This window comes from Mus caroli, chromosome 6, assembly GCF_900094665.2.
Source record: "Mus caroli chromosome 6, CAROLI_EIJ_v1.1, whole genome shotgun sequence".
Taxonomy (NCBI): Eukaryota; Metazoa; Chordata; class Mammalia; order Rodentia; family Muridae; genus Mus; species Mus caroli.
In genome coordinates, this window is record NC_034575.1 from 125,083,549 (window position 1) to 125,104,688 (window position 21,140).

Sequence of the window (21,140 nt, forward strand, 5' to 3'; positions counted from 1 at the left end):
CTTGACTTCGGCAAGATGAGTCATTTGACTCTCAATGTATCCAGTTTTGTCCACAGGGTAGACCAATCCGGGACAGGGCAATGATGGTGTTGTACCACAATCGAGGCAAACTTTTGTAACTATGTTCGTTATCTTCTTGGAGACTTTGGGGGTAACTGTCAGCCTTTGGAAGTCTGTCTGTCATAAGCTTAAATATTAACACATTAGCAGACTTTTGACAATATTGAAAGCAGTATCTATTGTGCATAATCTGAGTGAGACAATTTGAGTCTTTGCTTCAAGTGTGCAAGGTACTTTAAGATGTGGTCTTTGCTCTAAAGCTCCCTCTTTGAGCAATTAGCATTTCTGAAATCTCCTTCCTTTTCAGATTTGTTTGTTTACTTACTTATTATCTTTCTACTCTTTTGTTTGGAGGTCTGTTTAGACATTCTTATTTAGACCCTTAGGTCTCTAAGAACCTTTAAGACATGTATCAGCAGTTCATGTGAAGAGATCACATGCATAGTTGTAGATACCTAAGGCTACCTAGAAACCATTTCATGGAACATTTTGGCAATGTCTGGCAGCAAAATTTGTTTTTCTTGGTTAAAAATAATAAAGAGGAAGGGACACATGCAGTGGATGGAGGGACTTGTCAGTCCCAGTGACTGACTTTAGGAGGGCCTGCGTGCTTTACTAAAAGAAGATACCTCAAGTTTTTGTTGCTTATTGTGGCCCTAAGTCTCTAGCTTTTTTACATGCATTTTTATTTCATCCTAGGACATTCTTCTATTTTTTGAACTTTATTATGTTTTTAAATCTAGAACAACATAGATCCATGTTATCTTACTCTGTCTAAAACACTGATCCGATTCTATCTCCTGACATTGAACATTGGTATTTTTAAGTTATATTTTTAACCTTGAAAACCAACTGGAGGTGTTGGTCACGGCTACTGATGGTTATGTTCCATCACAATCTGAACAGAAGCAAGCATCCCTAAGCCATTAGTTGACCTGGGCTGATTTAAAAATAAAGCAAAACAAAATAAAACTTTTAACTGGGCTTTTCAGGCTTACTTTTCTATTTGAAGTGAAAAGTAACAATGGCAAAATTACTAGAAGAATGTTTGAATACCTCAAATTACAATGTCTCTTGTTTGGTAAATGCAGACTGAATGAACTTGAAGTCATTTAAGGATAAACATTTTGGCTTAATCCATGATGTTTGAAATATAGCTGGTACCCAGAATACCTGTTATGCAATGTCTCTTTTAGCAGAGCAATTAATTACTGATGATAGTAAGGAAAACCTCATCTATATTACCTTAATTCTGAAATACAATATTTTTAAAGGCTCTTATTCGTGTTTTTAGTTATTTACCTTTTAGTATTATTTCCCATGCTTGGTTGATACATTATATACAAATGAGCACCACTGACAGTATACTAGAGAGACAGGCATAAACTGGGAGTCTCCCATTCACATAGGATTTTGTCACTTAAATACTGATATTGTAGGGTTATAGACATCAAATGAATCCACTGAGACCTGGTCTTTACTTCCATCTTAGCTCCGAACTTTGTCTCTGTAACTCCTTCCATGAGTATTTTGTTCCTCATTCTAAGAAGGAATGAAGTATCCATACTGCAGAGTGAGTTCCAGGACAGTCAGGGCTATACAGAGAAACCCTGTCTCAAAACAAACAAACAAACAAACAAACAAACAAACAAAAATTTAAATAAAAAAATCTTGCCAAATAATTCCAAGTGGGTTGTCCTGGTGCTCTTTGTATTCTGATGTTAATTTTGTTTCCTCAAGAGGGGATTTCCTGAATCTGGAGTGGATAACTTACTCAGGTGATTTCATGTGAAACTTCTCCTCATTTTAACTGGAAAAATGAAGGCTGGATAGGGCTTGTGATTAGGCAGTGGAAGGGAAAGGTGGGGCTGGAGGTTTTAGAGGGTAGAGGAAGAAGAATGGAGGAGAGGAGTGGGGAGGATGATGGAGCAGCACCACATGGCCTGGAGTAGTTGCAAGTAAGAAGAAATCTCATAGCTGAACAAGGAAGCTCATAGCTGGGGAATAGATTAATGTAGTGGTCATCTGACCAATCTAGGCATACAGTTTATGAATATTGTAACTGAGTTGTGTGTTATTTTCACAGGCTTATTGGGGTTGGAGATTTACTGCAACAGACTGGCACCCATTGTATTGCTTAGACCCATCTAACCTGAGATAAAATTCCAATTTCCTCTCCCCCGAATAAATAGCTGGGGAAGCCATCTAAGGCTGCAACAGTGTGTGGATTGAAAGCTGACTAGGTCTGAGTGGTCTACAGAGACCTGCAGAGAGGCTCCCTTCCCAAGTTCCAGGTAGACAGCTATAGCCAGGGGCAGTACCCCAGCCTGGAGCCTAGCAAGGGACAAGGAACTTTGGATGTCAGCTGCCTGTGAGGTAGTTTTCTGGCAGACACAGTGAGCTGTCTGGGCATCTATGCCTGAGGTAGCCTTTCTGTGCTTGCTTCCCAGTATCTCTTGGGTCACAGGACATGGGACAGCCAGAACTGCTCTTCCAACTGCTTGTGCTCCAGGCTACTTGAGATCAGCACACAAGTTGGCTGCTGCAACCCAAACAAAGAGAGCCTACTCAGAAGCATAGAAGCTGAGAGTATTTCTACAGTCAACCCCTTCCTACCAATAACAAGAATTGGAGAGGACTGCAATGACATATATATATATATATATATATATATATGTATATATATATATATGTATATATATATATGTATATATATATATGACATATATATATTCACACACACATATACACATATATACATATAGAAGGAGAGATATGAAGCATGGGGACAGATTTTAAGGGAAGAATTTAAAATTTCAACTAAGGAAAATACTCAGGTAGAGACAGAAGATAAAATTAGACAAAGCCAACCAAAGGTTATTAAAAATCCTTGACTTTTTGCAAAAGCTAACCACATCTGTGGAAAGGAATGTATTAGTTCCATCAATCAACAAGAGAGGCAATAATAGAGACTTATGCTTTGAAAACTGGAATGCTGAATGCCAGGAAGTTATCAGACCACTGAGGGCAGTGTCAGCATTTAAATCATATTGCAGGATACACATTTAGATCATATTGACCCAGAGTTTGCCTGCATCATAGTTATCTTTCCTTCTAGTCATTCTCCTACAGGAATTCTCATGCAGAGGAAAGAATATATTTTAGAATGGATATTTAGCACATAAACAGAGTAAGAAATTGAAAACCTACAAATGAGGTCTCTGAATTAATACTAAAAAGAAAAACGAGACGTCCACAGTCAGTTGGAATGGATCCAGGTGAATTAGTGCTACCTTCTACTAACTCAGAGATTGCTTCATCATGGGCCCAAGATGAACACTGGCCAAGAGCATGCAGTAATTTCTTGGGAAAGATTAACAGCAGATACCTTAAAAGCGAGTGACTGCAGTTCATAAAAGGAACTAATTGGATTCTTCCTTGTATAATTAAAGGAATTCCAATTTCTGGTGCCCCCTCTATTTCACACTGATACTAATAAATCAGGGAAGGCAGGATATAAATCAGAAGATGTAAGTAAGGTGGCAGACAGTCCCTAGAAGTCAGTTAAAAATTTTGAATTATATGCAATAATCATGGTGTGGTCAGATTTTCAAGAGTCTCTTAATATAGTAACTGACTCTCAATATGCAGAAAGAGTTCTTTGACACATAGAGACTGCTGAACTTATTCAGGATGATTGTTAATTGACTTCACTATTTACTAAACTGCAGTAAATGATTAGAAATAGGACTCATCCACTATATGTAACACACATAAGACCCGATACAGATCTACCAGGCCCTCTGGTGCAAGATTATAATGAAATTGACCAGCTACTGATAGGAAGTGTATTAGTGGCTTTGAGATTACATTAAAAAATACCATGTTAATAACAAAGGTTTAAAAAATGAATTCTCTATCACTTGGCAATAAGTCAAGGCAATTGTAAGGCAATGTACAACTTTCTCATTATATAAGTAAACTCACCTGTAGGAAATAATCGTAACTATACCCAAAAAATGATATTTGGCAAATGGGTGTCTACCATTGGACAGAATTTGGTAAACTGGAATATGTGCATGTAATCAGGATTTTATGGGCAACTGCCTTAGCTTCAGGAAAGTCTGACTCTGTGATTGCACATTTGTTAGAAGTTATAGCCATTATGAGAATACGCATAGAAATTAGACCTGACAAAGTCTGGCATGTGTCACTAATTAGATAAAGCAGTTTTTATTACATATTAGAATATAAAACACGTTCCAGGCTTACCACATAATCCTACCAGACAAGCGATTGTGGAGAGATTTAATTGAACTCTAAACAAGATGCTTAACAGGCAAAGGGGTGGGGGGAATAAAAAACCCAGAGATAGATTACATTGTGCTTAATTAACTTTAAAATATTTAAGTGCTAGTGAACAAAAAAACTATGGCTGCAGAAGGACATTGGGTTGTGGAAAAAAACTGCTGAACTAAACAAGCCTGTTTATTTTAAGCATATTCTGACATCAAAATGGAAAACAGGAAATGTGTTACAGTGCTGGAGGGGTTACCCCTATATTTCCACAGGAAGAGAAAAGCTGTGGGTTCCTTCCAAATGGATAAAAATCAGACATGACCCAGGTAGACCCCTGAGGAGCTTTGCTGCAGACAAGAAGGAGACTAACAAGGTCAACAAGATAGGTGATGTATATGTGGTGATGTATATATGTCTCTGTACACAGAGACAGTGCTGGAACCTGCTGAGACTTACATGTCTACATCCAGCCAATAACACTTATTGAGTACAAAATTCTCATTACCTGTTATTACATACCACCCTATAAGATGGCATGAATGGAAAATTGTATTGTAGTTTGATTTTATGTGGTTAAACTAATCTATGAAGAAAGACAGTTGTCTTCCTTTATTGATCTTTATTAACCAATCTGTGAATTGTGCATGCTCCATTTGAATGTCTTTACATAGTTATGTGTTGTTTGTGAGGTTTGTGTATTGCAGAATAAAAGAGGAGAAAGATAGCTCTGACAAGACTCACACTCTGGGATGCTGAGATTCTGGGGCTTTCTATTCCAGCTCCTTGTTTGATTCTATCTCAATTACATTGAAGCTGTTTCCTCTAAAGACTTGCTTCCAGGACATTTCCAGAACAGCTAGCTCTCCCATCCAGCCTTTCAGACTGTTATAGTCAGGATATCAACTAAGCCATGACCTTTCTCAGCACATAGAGACTAGAAGGCAAATGATGCCATCTAGCCTTCCTGAGACAAAACCAATTTTTCCTATTTCCCTTTGGGCACCCAGAAGGGAATTCTTCACCCCAATTTAGCTAAAAGAAAGCAAAAGAAGATTGTTGTCCCAGTCCTTTAGGTTGGGGTGGATGGTTCTGATTATTTTATGAATTGGAGATATGTTGTCATTTTAAGGGATAATTTGCTAATGTTGTAGCTTTTTGGACAGGGAGAAAACTAGAGAGCTTAGACTCAGGAATTTCTACCTTTCCTTTCCTCTTCTCTATCCTTCCTTCTTAGGTAAAGTAAAGAGGAGTAGAAGAGAAAAAGTGAGAGATAGTAGTATTATAGAAATTAAAGGAGTAGGCAAATAGGGATATGTAATCAAATTTAGTCTTAGACACTGAATAGCCACATCTTACATTGGTAGAAGTCTTTGTAATTGATGCAAATTAAAGTTATACATTTACATTGGTACACAATTTATAGATTGATGTAGATCTAAGGTTTTCTTTACTGTGAAGTTTTTACATTGATGCAAAGTTTGAAATTAATGTGCTTAATCTCTGACAGGCATTGTGTCTATGCAACTTATGTAGACTATAATGCTTAGATGCAGTCCTTCTAATAACTGACATTACAAACTGCCTAGGATGATTGAGTAATGCAAGTTAAAGGCCAGATAGTAAACTCATAGTTACATTTTATTCTGATTTGATTATAAGTTACTCAATTAGAAATGACTAAGAATAGTTAGGATTCAACATTTCAGCTGTACTTGACATAGATAGTCTTCAAAAGCATCAGAAGTCCACAGATTTGGCATTTAAGGCCATTTCATTATTAAAGATGATTTGACTAAAGACATGTCTGCTCCTGACAATACCCCCTTCTTCATTCAAAGAAGAAATTGAGCATCAATGGGGTTTCTCCAATTGTAGCCAGATAGCCTCTGGCAAGATTTGCCCCAATTCCTCTATAGACAAAAATACTGTCCAGGAAAAGGACACACTATGTGGAGTATTTGATGCTAACTCTGTCAAGACAGGGTAAGCAGTTCTTTATAATTCTGCTTTACAAAGATCTGTCAGATAATCCTGGCCAGAAGGCTGAAGACTGATGCTCTAACAGTTTGAGGAATGAGTGACAGTCCAGGTTAGTTAGCTGTCTCTACAAATTGGTTAAGTTTTGCAAGCTATGTTTTGTGATGTTTAATTTGTTCATGGATTCTTCTGGGGTTGAAGATAAGTTATGGTTTCATAGTAAAGTCAAGTTGTTTAGTATTGAGATAGATGATACAGATTTGAGAGGATTGTTTTCAGATGGTGATAGAAGCTAAAACCAGAACACAATCCAGGTAGAGAATTGCAAGTTCTTTAAGTTAGGATTGGTGGTAGAGTGCTTTATCTAAATTGACAAATATGATGGCCTGGGTGTTAAGTGTATCTTATACTTTATAATTTGCATGACTGGGATGATTGAGATCAATTTATACCTGAGAGAAAAAAGTCTTTAAATTGGACAAAGGGGGAGAATGTTGTGGGTTGCCCCGGTGTAGTTTGTACTCTGATGTTAATTCTGCTTTCTTAAGAGGGGCTACCTTGACAATAAGTGGATCACCTACTCAAGTGATTTCATGTGACCATTCTCCCCATTTTAACTTGTAAAATAAAGGCTAAAGCCTATGATTGGGCATTGGAAGGGAAATGTGGGGCTGGGGCTTTTAGAGAGTAGAGGAAGAAGGATGGAGGAGAGGCAGTTGGAGAAAGATGAATCAGAATCACATAGCCTGGAGAAGCCGCTGGTACAAGGAATCTCATAGCTGGGGAACAAATTAATGTAGTGCTAGATCTACCCAATCTAGCCACACACCTTATAAACATTGTAACTGAGTTGTGTGAGTTTTGCACAGGCTTATTGGGGGTAGAGATTTACTGCAACACAAAAACACATCAAAAAATCATTCAACACGAACAAGTAGGCTTTATCCCAGGGTTGCAGGGATGGTTCAATATTCCAAAATCAATCCACATAATCCACTATATAAACAAACTAAAAAAAATGATATAATCATCTGATTAGATGCTGAAAAAGTTTTTGGCAAAATATAACACCCCTTCATGTTAAAATTATTGGAAAGATCAGGAATTAAAGGCACATACGTAACATCATAAAAGGATTATACAGCAGAACAATGGACAACATCAGGTTAAATGGAAAGAAACTTGAAGCAATCTCACTTACAATCAGGGACAAGACAAGGCTGCTCACTCTCTCCGTATCTATTCAATACAGCAGTTGAAGTTTTAGCTAGAGCAATTAGACAACAAAAGGATGTCAAAGGGTTACAAATGAGAAAGGAAGAAGTCAAGGTATTACTATTTGCTGATGATATGATAGTATGCATAATTGATCACCAAAATTCTAACGGAGAGCTCCTACATCTGATAAACAACTTCAGGTAAGTGTCTGAAATAAAATTAACTCAGACAAATCAACATTCTTCCTCTACAGAATGGATAATCTGGTTGAGAAAAAAATAGGGAAATAGCATCATTCACAATAGTTACAAATAATACAAAATATCTTGGTGTAACTCTAACCAAGCAAGTGAAAGATATGTATGAGAAGAACTTCAATTGTCTGAGGAAATAAACCAAAGAATACCACAGAAGATGAAAAGATTTCTCATGCTCATGGATGAGTAGAATTTACATGGTGAAAATGTCCATCTCACCAAATTAATGTATGGATTCAATGCCATCTCCATCAAAATTCCAGTCAATTCTTCACAGACTTGCAAAGAGCAATTCTTTTTTCTTTCTTTCTTTTTTTGGTTTTTTGAGACAGGGTTTCTCTGTATAGCCCTGGCTGTCCTGGAACTCACGTTGTAAACCAGGCTGGACTCGAATTCAGAAATCTGCCTCCCTCTGCCTCCGGAGTGCTGGAATTAAAGGCGTGTGCCACCATGCCTGGCTCTGCAAAGAGCACAGAGGAATAACACACAACCTAGCATAGTGAAACAATTCTTAACAATAAAAACCTTCTGCAGGAATCACCTTCTGTGATCTCAATCTGTACTACAAAGCAATAGTGAATAAAAATAAAAACCTGCATGGCATCAGTACAGAGACAGAGAAGTGGATTAATAGAATAGAATTGAAGACCCAGAAATAAACCCACACACCTATGGTCACCTGATCATTACAAAGAAACTGAAACCATACAGTGGAAAAAAAGTAAGCATTTTCTTTTTTGTTTTTTGAGACCAGGTTTCTCTGTGTAGCTGTAGGTGTCCTGGAGCTCACTTTGTAGACCAGGCTGGACTTGAACTCAGAAATTCACCTGCCTCTGCCTCCCGTGTGCTGGGATTAAAGACTTCCACCACCATGCCGGCTAAAAGTAAGCATTTTTAACAAATGGTCATGGTCTGTATGTAGAGGAATTCAAATTGATCCAGTTTTATCTCCTTGTACAAAGCTGAAGTCTAAGCAGATCAAGGACTTCAACATAAAAATTAGGAACACTAAATCTAATAGAAGAGGAAGTGGGAAATAGCCTAGAACATTTTGGCACAGGGTAAATTTCCTGAACACAACAGAAATGGCTGAGGCTCTAAGATTAGCAATTGGCAAATGGGACCTCATGAAACTGAAAAGTTTCATGTAAGGCAAAGGACACTCTCAACAGGACAAAATGACACCCTCCAGATTGGGAAACGATCTTTATCAACCCTACATATGGTAGAGGACTAATATCTTAAATATGCAAAGAACTCAAGAAATTAGACTCCAGAAAATTAAGCAACCCAGTGAAAAAATGGGGTACAGAGCTAAACAAAGAATTATCAACTGAGGAATCTTGAATGGCTGAGAAGTACTGAAAAAAATGTTCCACATCCTCAGTTATCATGGAAATGTAAATCAAAAGAACCCTGAGATTCTACTTCATACCAATCAAAATGGTTAAGATAAAAAACTCAGGTGACTGCAGTTGCTGGTGAGGAAGTGGGAAAGAGGAACACTCCTCAATTGCTTGTGGGATTGCAAGCTGGTTCAACGATTTTGGAAATCAATCTGCCAGCTACTCAGAAAATTGGAAATAAGTATTCCTGAATAACTAGCTACACAACTCCTGGTCATATAGCCAAGAGATGCTCCATTATCCCACAAAGACACTTGCTCAACTATATTCATAATAGCCTTTTTTAATAATAATCAAAAGCTGGAAACACTGCAGATCTCCCTCAATTGAAGAATGAATGCAGAAGATGTGTTACATTTATACAATGGAATACTATTTAGTTATTAAAAACAAGGGCTACATGAATTTTGCAGCAAATGGATAGACCTAGAAAATATCCCAAGTGAGGTAATCCAGACCCAAAAAGGATATACATCCTCTCTACTCCCTGATAAGTGATTATTTGCCCAAAAGCTCAGAATACCCATGATACAAGTCACAGACCATATAAAGATTAACAAGAAGGAGGCCAAAGTGTCGATGGTTCAATCTCACTTAGAAGGGGAAACAAAATAATCATGTGAGGCAGAGACAGAAAGGGACCTGTGTGTTAGAGGGGAGAGAAAGAGAAAAAGGGGGGCGGTCAGGATCAAGTGTGGGAAGAGACAGGAGAGAAGTCCAAAGGGCTGGCAGATGGAATAGAAATATGTGGCACAGGGGGTGGGGTTGGGGAATGGAGGGAGGAGGTGAAACCACTAGAAAGTGCCAGATCCAGGGAGGCAAGGGGCTCCTAGGACCCAATGGGGATGGCATTAGCTGAAATGCGCAACAGTAGGGAGGTAGAACCTGTAGAGGACCTCCAGTAGATAGATATGGCCTCCCAGTTGAGGGATGGGGCCACTCATCCTCAAAAATTTTAACCCAGAATTGTTCCTGTCTAAAGGAAATGCAGAGTCAAAAAATGGAGCAGAGACTGAAGGAAAGGCCATCCAGAGAATGCCCCACCTTAGGATTTATTCCGTCTGCAGACATCAAATCCCTACTATATTATTGTTGTCAAAATGTGCTTGCAGACAGGAGCCTGGTATGGCTGTCCTCTTAGAGTCTCTGCTAGAACCTGACTAAGACAGATGCAGATACTCACAGTCAACTTTTGGACTGAGCCTGGAGACCACGATGGAAGAGTCAGGGGGAGGACTGAAGGAGCTGAAGACTATTGCAACCCCTTAGGAAGAACAACAGAATCAAACAACTGGATCCCCAAGAGCTCCTAGGACTAAACAGACAATCAAAAAGTATACATGGATGGGTCCATGATTCCAGCTACATTTGTAGCAGAGGATTGCTTCTTCATGTGTCAGTGGAAGGGGAGTCACGTGGTCCTGTGGAGGCTTGATGCCTCAGAGAAGGAGGATGCTAAAGGGGCAAGGAAGGAGTGGGTATGTGGGTGGGAGAGAACCCTCTTATAGGCAAAGTGGAGGTGGAATGAGGTGAGAGGTTCATGGAGGGGAGATCAAGAAGGGGAACAACATTTGAAATGTAAATAAATAAAGTAATTAATAATAAAAAAAGATAATTTTGACAACAGTAAAATTTTGGTGAGGCAAAAAGAAAGGAGTCAGACAAAGTAGAAAAAGGTTGAGTATGGCTAGTGATCTTCTGAAATGAATAGAGTTGTATTTGAGATGCCCCCACCCCTGCCCCCCACCCCCGTTCATATAGAACCGGTGTCCAAAGGCACAGCTGAATTGTAGACTTCACACTTCTCATGTACAAGTTTGATCTGAATTCGATCCATAGCACCACACACAATAAAAGTACCTTCCACAAAAAAAAAAAGCATTTTTGTACCGGTGAAATATAAAAATTTTCTCAGCTCTGTTTATTTCCTTTACAGGCTAGCATGCATTCCTGTCTTCTTGGATCCATTCCCAGTTTTTTAGTTCTGGAAGAGGGTGTGGTCTGACCTAGGTAGGTACCCAATCACTGGCAGCTTATCAAGTCATCTGATTTGAAAATCTGACCACAAGCTCACACGCTGTCCAAAAACTTTGTTCATTCATCAGAGGCTCATTGCTTCAGCAAGAAGACAGCTGTGCAGAACCTCCCATGCCAGATTGCTTGGAAACGGGAGAAAAACCGTAAGTATTTAATGAAATGCTAACTAAACTAAAGTGGGGGAGGCTTCCTCAGGGGAGATGGATCTTGCTCCTGTTAGCCTGCCACAGTGGGTCTCTATACATAGGCTGAGGCTGGGGTGGGGTGGAGGGTGGGAGCTCTGCTGTGGTAGGAAATTACGGATGCCACTCTGCTTTCTGGTATGTTCTGTGTTACTTAAATGTGTTGGGGGAAAGTGCAACCAACAGAGAACTTGTTAGTACCTCTTTCCAGGGTATCTTGAGTTTGCACTCCACTAACTTACAGAAAGTGCTATAAACAAATGGCTCCCAACAAGCCAAGAGGCTGGGATTTACTGTGCTCAATCGCTGTAAGTAAACTGTAGCAGCAGTGGGTGTTGTTGGTGTCATGTTTGAACAAGGCCCCGTGCCATCACCCCCACCCCCAGCAGTTTTAGAGATACCCTCAGATACTCCTTTGGGGAAATGTCTGTGTGTCTCCCATTGACTTGAGGGCCTGCACTCATACTTGATCCTGAGATCCCTGCTACTCTAGAAGGACATGGTCCTTTTGAGTTTGTACATCAAAGCAGGTACCCAGATTCCTGGAGGGTTGACCAGAGGACCTTGAGCTTGCTCTGGCACACCCGGCCACCCAGCCCACACCTAATGTGCCCCTCCTCCACACCTCCCTACAACCTTCCTTTCAGGCTCCCATAGCACATGGTGCATTCGCCCTTCCCCAAACCTCCAAGCTCTAGGAATTTCTCTCTCTTCCTGAGGACACTGGTATCAGGTAAGACTCTTTCTGGCCTTAAATGACTCTTGTGGCATCAGGGAACGATCAGGTTTTTTCCAGTAGGGTGGGGGTGGGAGATTTATCCCATCCACAAATCCATCTACAGTTTTAGTTCACTGGGTGCTGGGAATGAACGAAGTCCTCTCTCTGCAAGAGCAGCAAGTTCCCTTCCCTGTTGAGCCAAGAATTTACCCCCACTTTAATACTTTTGTTTAGGAATAAATATCAAATTTCTTGAAAAGCAGAGTTCACAATTGTTGTTAGATCAAGGGCCTAGTGGCAGCCTGAGGATACCAGGCAAGCTCCTTCAGAGTGGACAGCCTAGCTGCTATGATGATTGGGAACACTGTTCTGGGAGGTGGGGGTCAGGCCCAGGAAGAGGGAGATCTAACCATGCCTCCCTTCAAACCTAGGGCCCTACTCCATGCCATCCTGTGCACACCTAAAGTACACTCCTCCACAGCTAATCTGGACCCTTAAACAGACCCTTAAACAGAGTGTAGAATGGGGTCTCCTTGAGGTGTGATCTGCTTGCAGCCTCTGACTGTGAGGTTCCACCAGGTTCCACCAAGTCCCATACTCCTCACAGTAAGCCAGAACACCTGTTGTGTTGGGAAAACTTAGAAAAGTAAAGATTTCCTTTGTTCTTCAGCCTTTCTATGGGTTAAAAATGGCAGCCAGGTCCTCACAGCAGTGGCCAAGGTCCATAAAGGAACTGAATTTGGTGAAAGTTACTGTATCTGCTGTCTGCACACTGGGCTCTCTAGAAGCCACCGCAGCTTCTCTAACGTTTTCACCTCCTCTGACTGATACCCAAAGAGAAAGGTCATGAGTAATACTACTGTTTCTCAGATAAGCCACATGATTCTGAGGGCTAGTAGTCTAGATGAACACCAGAGGGCCTTAGAGTCCATGACTGAGCAATAAGACGGTGAGGTTCTAAAATGGCGATGTTTTTTCATCAACTTCCGGAACTGAGACCAAATCTTGGCTACTTAAAACAAGTCTGTGCAGCCTTTTCTCCTCTCATTGGTGCCCCCTGCCAGTGAGCAAATCCAAACAGTTCAAGGCCAGAGCAGGATGTGGTTTTTGATTGACACAGTAAGATGAAGGAACATGTTCTTTGTTTCATTATGGTGAATATATTCAAAATCCCTTGGGCTAGCTTTATAAATGCGGTACATTATTGTAAGCAGTAGTCATCCTACTGTGCCTTTGAACACCAAATTTGATACCACTTTAAATAAATTATTGTCTGTTCTGTCTCTACTCCCCCCAGCCCCTGGTAAGAGATATTTTTAATTGCTTGTGTGTTTACAATAGTCAGCACATGGAACACACTAATAGGTTTCTGCTGACTTAATGAGCCAATTCAAGCTGAATTAAAAATAGAAAAGGGCTCTTATTTCAGAACAGTTCCAGGGCAAGGTCACCAGTCTCAGGGCACAAGACAGAAGTCCTGCCCAGGCTATGGCAGGGAAGGCTTTTATAGATTGTCGGTGAAGGAAAATGACCTGTCAGCCACAAGCTGGGCTTGAGCCCTAGCGTGGTCACCTAGGCTGGGGAGAAGGTTGCTACAGCTACCATGAATGTGGAACTGGGCTTTTGGTGCCAGGCCTGGGGTGGTGGGAGGTGCGTGGTGTGGGCCAAGTCGGAGGCTCCAACCAAACAGACATCAGCATCTAACTCTCAGTGGATGAGTGTGGAAAAACTGTGATACATACTCCCATATATACTGGAATACTATGCACTAGTAAGATAGGATGTCTTTTGTGACAACATGGCTGGACCTGGGTGACATGATGAGACAAATTAGTCAGCCACTGAAAGGCCAACATTGTTCATCAGTTGTAGAGAGGTTTGTTAGCTAAAGGCAGACAGGAGTTTACACTATTTTCTTGGATTTGGAAAGATTTTTGAAATCACAGTGCAGAACTAGAAATCACAATGAAACCAAACCACTCCTTTACAATATGAAGGGGTTTAGAAATCTCCCAAGACTTACTTTCTATAGGGAGTGTGAGGAGGGCTGAGGAGTGCTCATTAGCAGCACATGGCTGAGAGTTGCTGGGGCTGGAAATGAGCACAGTAGAATTTATCATGCTATCTTTTTATATCCTGTAGAACTAGAAAGAATGAAGGCTGGGAGTTCTATGTGGATCCAAACTCCAAAAGCTCAGTGCTTAAAGCCTTCTTTCTAATCCTAAGGATCCTTTTCCTGCTTGTTAATGTAATAGAAGCTTCCTGGTATTTTACGTGTGTGAAAATGAGTGAAATGCAAGGGTTAAAGTCAGTGAAAACTCTGTAAAAACTATAATTAGCACTCAATAAAATTAATTCATTTGGTATACATTTCTGTGAATTTTGAAAACATAATCAGGTGTTCTTCATCAAGTTATCTAGGGGCTGGAGACTTGGCTCAAACACTGAGAGAATTTATTGCTCTTGCTGACGACTGAGGTTTCACTCCCAGCACCCATATGGTGGCTCAACACCCACCCCTAATTCCAATTCCAGGGATCCAATATATTTTCTATATTCTTCTAACACTAATCATGCATGTAGTACACTTACATACATACATACATTACATACATACATTCTTACATACAGCTGACAAAAAGCACTCTTACATGTAAAATAAATAAGACTAAAACAGTCATTTTAAAAGTATATAAAGAACCCCTACCCTACCTGTTTCCCCATTGTCTGCTGCAGACACTCTCACCACTCCTCTGCCACAGCAGTGAGCACTTACCTTTTCAGATGCCATAAAATTGGTCCATGAAGAAGAGAAGTCCCACAAGAGTTCTTTCAGCTTGTCACAGCAATGCCTTCTGCTCATTACTCACAGTGCAGTGCCAATCAGTAGTGTCAGAAACATGCACTGCTGGTGAGATGCTGAGAGATCATACCCACAGCTTTGCCTACACAGAATCATGCTCTGAGTTCAGAAATTTGCATGAATCTCACCAGCAAATACTATACAAAGAGGTTGTGAAAAACTGTCAGGAAACTTCTAGAGAAGTGAGAGGAAGAAGTGAATAGTGGCAGTTGGGGGTTTCTTCTCAAAGGAAACTGGGACTTCCTGTAGCTCTCTGACCTCCTTTGCATAAGCTTACTTTCAGGCTTAGTTTAGGGACACTTTGGGGAAGAAGCCCTTGGGATATTTGACCTGTTAAAGTGGCATGAGATAGGGCAAGCACAGGCATGTGTTCCAAGTTGTTTCTTGTGTTGAGAGGTTTACCTTGTCATCAGCTTGGGGATACTTCAATGGTCACAAATATGTCATTTTCACAGTGATCCTTAAAGCTGCTGCAAATATTCACATAAAGATGTCTTGCAACGTGAATTCCTTTCCAGCATGGGACTATTTGGGTAGGATGGGAGCATATCACATTTTACACTTACAAACAGCTTTGTAGTAGCTGTACAATTTAGCCTTAAGAAATTGTTAGTTCTTCCTCAACATGGACATCTACATCAATGTATAACCATCCTGTTTTGCAGACAGTGAGTTTGCTCTTAAATCTAAGTTAGTTTTGCCCAAGACAAGTTCACAAACATTTCCTTACTTTTCTAAAAATCAAATGACTTTATGATATTAAGTTTTGTGCTTGGATCTCTATGTCTACAAATGGACTGTAGTAATTTATGCCTAATTATTTATTTATTTATTTTTAGCAGACAGATAGAAGGTTGTTTCAGTAGCACACACTGGAGTGATGCCACCCTTTTTCTGTCTAAAGACTGTTCATCTCTGTTAAGTGTCTGTTGACCACCCACGTGTGTTTGACGTCATTGTGGAGTCCTGTTTTCTGCTGTGTTGTTTCAGTGTGGACTCTGATGCTAGCACCAGGCTTTCCTTCCTGTTCCCATGAGAATATGAGATATCAGGTCAGGCCTTATGATCTTTCTGATTTTGACCTCTTCATTCTCAGAATAATTTTTGACTATTAATTTTTGACTCTTTTTAATTTTCATATTACTTCTCATACAACTTGGTGCTATGATTTTTTTCTGAAGGCAACCTCTCCTCTGGAACATGTTGCACATATATGTGTGTTCAGGAATTGTTGGCATGAGCAATATGGAGTATTCTAGCTCATTATGTGTTTAGTGCTGCCTTGATTTCATTCTTTATTTCAAAAATGTCACATGTATGAGTGCTTGGCCTGCATAGATATCTATGGATCGTGTGCATTCCTAGTGCCCACCAAGGTCAGGAAAGTTCTCAGAGTTCTTGAATATGGATTTACAGAGGCTTGTGAGCTTATTGGTGCTAGATTTAACCCAGGTCCTCTGAAAGATCAACAAGTGCTCTAAACCACTGAGCCAACTTTCCTATCTTTATTTCTTTATATATTTACATGTAGTTTTTGTTATTCTGACTATGAACATCATATTTTTAGATTTGTAATTTTATGGTTTTTTGGCATTACTGTCTAAGATATTAATTTCCACTTGACAGGACAATACAACTGATTTTACCATGCTGTTGCCCTGTCCTGCAGCTTTATAAAAAACATTATTATTATTTTTTTTTACTTCCAACAGTCCTTTGTAGATTTGTTTGGACTTTTATGTAGATAGAACCCTGTCATCTGTGAAAAGAAACACTTTCACCTGTTTCTGAGAAGTATAAACCTCCTTTTGTTCTTAAGAAATTCATTTTATGTATGTTGCTGTTTGCCTGCAGGTTTGTTCATGACATGAATGCCCAGGGCATACAGAAGCCAGAAGAGGGCAATGGACCCCCTGGAACTGGAGGTGTGCAATGTTATAAGCTACCTTCAATTCAAGTCCTCTGGAAGAGCTGAAAGAGATCTTAACAGCTGAGCCATTCTCCAGACACCTGACCCTATTTCTTTGTCCTGGCGAGCACTCCTGGGAAAAGTCTACCCAGAGTAATGCGCAGATATCTGACTCTTGCTCCTGATTGCTGGGAACACATTCATAATGGCACCATTGAGAGTGCAGCTGACTGAAGTTGGACTTAACTGTTTTGTTTTTAATGGATGAATTTCATAGGGTTGAGGAAGTTCCTTTCGCTTCCATTTTCACATAATTAATTTTGCTGTTTATTGAGATATTTCTAATTTTTCCTCTTTTCCTATTTTGTTACTACGTCTAATTACATCAATGTTTTTTTTACTAGTGTTTCCATATCTCCTTCTAGCCAGGGCGCTTTTTATGGAGCCAAATCCAGAGTTTTGTTGTTTGCATTTCACTGGGATCCCCACTCCCTCCATTTTTGCTCTTCCATTATTCACCCTGAGTTCAGTGACCAGAAGGCTCCCTGGCAGAAGTTCTGTTTCCATCCTCTCTAGACTTCTTTCTACCATGGACATTATTTGTGGACAAGGGCCTTCTCTAAATGGGTTGGCAGAAGCCTTTCAGGAACTGATAGGCAATTGTAAAGCAGACTTTGTGGTGAATTTATTTTATTTTCCTTAAGAAATTCTTAAAATTGTCACTCTTATATTCATATTTTCAGGTAAAATTCTCCAAGGAAAAAGTCTCATAAGTATCTCCTGTGAGTCTCGTGCTAAGCTTTATGCCTGCTATGGAGTGATCATTGTCCTCAGTGTAGCTATAGTTGCTCTTTCTGTTGCTTTGTCAGGTAAGTGACTTATTCTCCAAATTATGTGACACTCTGTTCACATTCACATGGTCAGTTATACTTACTGACCACTGTGACCCAGGCATTGTAGGAAGGGCTCTGGAGAAATCACACTGGAAATTCCTGTTCTCTGGGAACTTAGGGTTCAATGGAAGGCGCAGTGAAGGAACACACAGTCTGTGGTGTACACAGGAGTCTTGGCTTGGCATCTGTGAGAAGACATTCAGTATGCTTTCAACTGAGATGTCAGGGACATAAATCTCCTTGGGGAACTGTTCAAGGCAGAGAATAAAGAGAGGAAATTTCAAAGTAGGAACCTCAAAGGTGAGGACAGGGAAGAGTAATATGGCCAGGAAGATATGTGCCTCCCACCATGACCTAGTTTAGTTACCAGGCTTAACTGAATTTTCAAAGTATTAAATGGAAAGTTTCTGAAGTAAGGAATTTATAGGATTTTATTACCACAATATTCAGAATAGTTCAATAAAATCTTGCACTGTCCTCTTAAGTATGTAAATCATTTTTTAGTGCAATGTGTCCACACTGTATACACTGCCTACCCAAAAATTCTCACTGCTATCTCAATTATCAGGTTGGGTGTCAGTAGGTGTCCCTACAGAGTGCTTGCTGCAGTAGCAATCCCTACTCTAGTAAATAGTCATCCAGAGCTCAGAATGTGATGCTGTTATAGAAGTGCACTTCCTGGGAGCCCTACTGACAGTGAGCACCTGAGAGAATGGGACACAGGCCCATGGTCGGAGGCCTTTAGATAAAGGCCCATCATGCTCAGGATAGGATTCCTACAGATCAGTTAGGAAAGCTACCATCAGATTCACACCTCACAGCTGAGATCAGGAGGGTGTGCCAAAGAGAGATGACCTGCTTGTCATGATTCATTGTATTCTCTACATTTTAGCAAGAAAGACAGAACAGATCACAATCAAAAATACCTATGCTACTTGCCCGCAAAACTGGATTGGATTTGGAAATAAATGTTTTTATTTTTCTGAATACAAAAGTAACTGGACATTTGCCCAGGCCTTTTGCATGGCACAAGAGGCCCAACTAGCTCGGTTTGACAATGAGGAAGAACTGGTAAGCAATGGGCAGGGATTGGTTTGTCTGTCTGTTCTGTTGAATATTATATTGTCTTGAGATAGAGAGTTACAGATGAGGCCTGAGGAAGGATCCCATCCCAAGCACATGGAGACATAGGGAATGTGAGTGTGTGCCATTTGCTGATGCTTGACTTCTGGCTGGTGCCCTGAATGTCTGTTCAAGAAACATTCTCTCATGAAGTTCTCATTGTCAGCTGGAAGGTCAGATATGCCATTTTATTGGGACACCTGGCAGTCATGAGCGTTTTCCTGTAAGATAGCACATGTTGCATATAGCAGGTGGCAGCTGTTAATAACTGCAATGGGAAGTTAACTGAGAACTAACCTGGCCACAGAGAAATATGTTGTTACATTTGATACTTTAGTTCAGGTGACACATTTAGAATTACAGATGTCAAGTCCACTGAGAACTGGGTACTAATACAGATCCAAGTTATGTGACCCTCAGTTACACCCTCCTGGTATCTCTAGAGGGAACTGTGGAGTAGAGAGATGCAAGGGTCTTCTGAAACAGTGACACAAGTGTTCACTTTCTGTGTTGACAGAATTTTCTGAAGAGATACATGAATTCTTCTAGCCACTTGATTGGACTACACAGAGACTCGTCAGAGCACTCTTGGAGGTGGACAGACAACACTGAGTATAACAGCACGTATGTTTTCAGAATGTTTTCCTTCTAATATTTTCATGTGTTTGATGTGTGTGAGTTGTGGATATAAGGGTTGAAAGTCAGTGTCACATGAATCCAACTGTACTGGGAAGGAAGAGAAATGAACTCTTGGGCTGAGGTGTGCCCTGGGCATAGGTTGTGTGCCTCATGAAACAGCCAATCCCTAACAAACTCCACATCCAGACAAATTTAAATCAATTGGATATTCTCCCATCTACTAGCCATCATCTTCAAAGCATTTAAATAGTGTTATTTCCCTCCAAATATTTAGCATGATGTTGGCATCTGGGGTAGATGTTGCCTGCTATCACCACTTGAAAATCTTTCCTTGGTGATAACTTCCCTTGCATGATGTAGTCAGAACTGCCGATGGCCAAGGGCTCTAAAACCATAGCATGCCACTGCAGAACTGCAAGCCTGAGAATTATCAGTCTTCTGTTTACATGGTTGCACCTGGTCACAGAAACAGAGACTCCAGGGACATTGAGAGTGCCTCCTAAGGTCTTGTCATCAAAGATTACCGTGGACAGCTCTTGAATGTAAGCACAGTCATTTTGAACAGACTCATTTCACTGGAAGGGTAAAACATTTCATGCCCATAGTTAACGACCTTCCAGCAATTTACTAAGTGGTGCATTTTCTCCCACTTTTATACATGTATAAAAATACTTCAAGAGACCATTGAAAATCACCCTTGTGAGGCCACCCATGGCTGCAGTTCCTTTGAACATGGCAGAAAGCATTGCACATATATTACAGGGTTCACCATGGATAAGTGACAGAGTTGTGTGGTGGCAAATCAATCCCTGAGGATATAAAAGTCCCTAGGTGCAAAACTAGTGCATGGGATTCCAGTGGACTCTGCTTATGATCCATATCATAAATAAGTGCTGAAGATGAGTGAGATATGATTGTAGGAGTGAGTGCAATGGCAGACTCTGCAGAAATATTTCTTTTTATTTTTGCTTTAGGTTTTTGATTCAAGGAGATGGAGAATGTGGCTTCCTGAGTGACAATGGGATCAGCAGTAGCAGGGACTACATAACTAGGAAGTGGATTTGTAGCAAGTTCAGCAACTACACCTTACAGTGCTAGTAGTTTTGTATCCTGGGTAGAGAGTATGTCTAGCCCTGAGTGTTTCAGCCTTCTTATACTGCAGTACTGTGGGAAGCAAAGCCACAAGCTAACAGAAACAATTTTGTTGAAATATATTTAAGACGTTAGTTTTCACCAAAAATCTTATTATTATTTTATTACTATAGTCAGTAGAATCTTTATCTCTTAGTGATGAGCCTCAAGTGCACCTCTTCTTATCATTTTATGCTTTAGCAAGCCAGGAAATCTGCCAGCAGGCCCTGATCTGTCTTGACTCTGCCTGACAGATAGACTTTCTCTTTTTTTTCTCTGCTTCAGAGAAGTGGCAAATGGCTCCTGAAATCTCCACCTTTCTTATCCTATACAAGTTAAAGAAGTCTTAGCTATTGGAGCAAAAAGACTGTGCCTATCTTAGGTGTTCCTTTAAGAAATGTGGATCTTACCCATCATTGGTATGTGAAT

At 40.2% G+C, this 21,140-nt stretch overlaps 1 protein-coding gene across 6 annotated transcripts in view; it reads left to right on the top strand.

Moving 5' to 3' along the window:
- LOC110296316 (C-type lectin domain family 2 member F-like) overlaps nucleotides 1–20,686 on the top strand; it is a 35,107-nt gene extending 14,421 nt beyond the window's left edge. The window contains exons 1-6 of one of the 6 annotated variants that reach the window (XM_021164962.1): nucleotides 11,366–11,397; nucleotides 16,872–16,954; nucleotides 17,670–17,799; nucleotides 18,716–18,890; nucleotides 19,459–19,565; nucleotides 20,555–20,686. In XM_021164962.1, coding sequence (XP_021020621.1) covers nucleotides 11,366–11,397; nucleotides 16,872–16,954; nucleotides 17,670–17,799; nucleotides 18,716–18,890; nucleotides 19,459–19,565; nucleotides 20,555–20,678 — 651 coding nt within the window. In that variant the 3' untranslated portion in view covers nucleotides 20,679–20,686. Of the gene's footprint in view, nucleotides 1–11,365; nucleotides 11,398–16,851; nucleotides 16,955–17,664; nucleotides 17,800–18,711; nucleotides 18,891–19,458; nucleotides 19,566–20,554 lie in introns of those variants that run through there. The other 5 variants (XM_021164963.1, XM_021164965.1, XM_021164967.2 and 2 more) reach the window with 5 other exon arrangements.
- The last annotated feature ends 454 nt before the right edge of the window (nucleotides 20,687–21,140 follow it).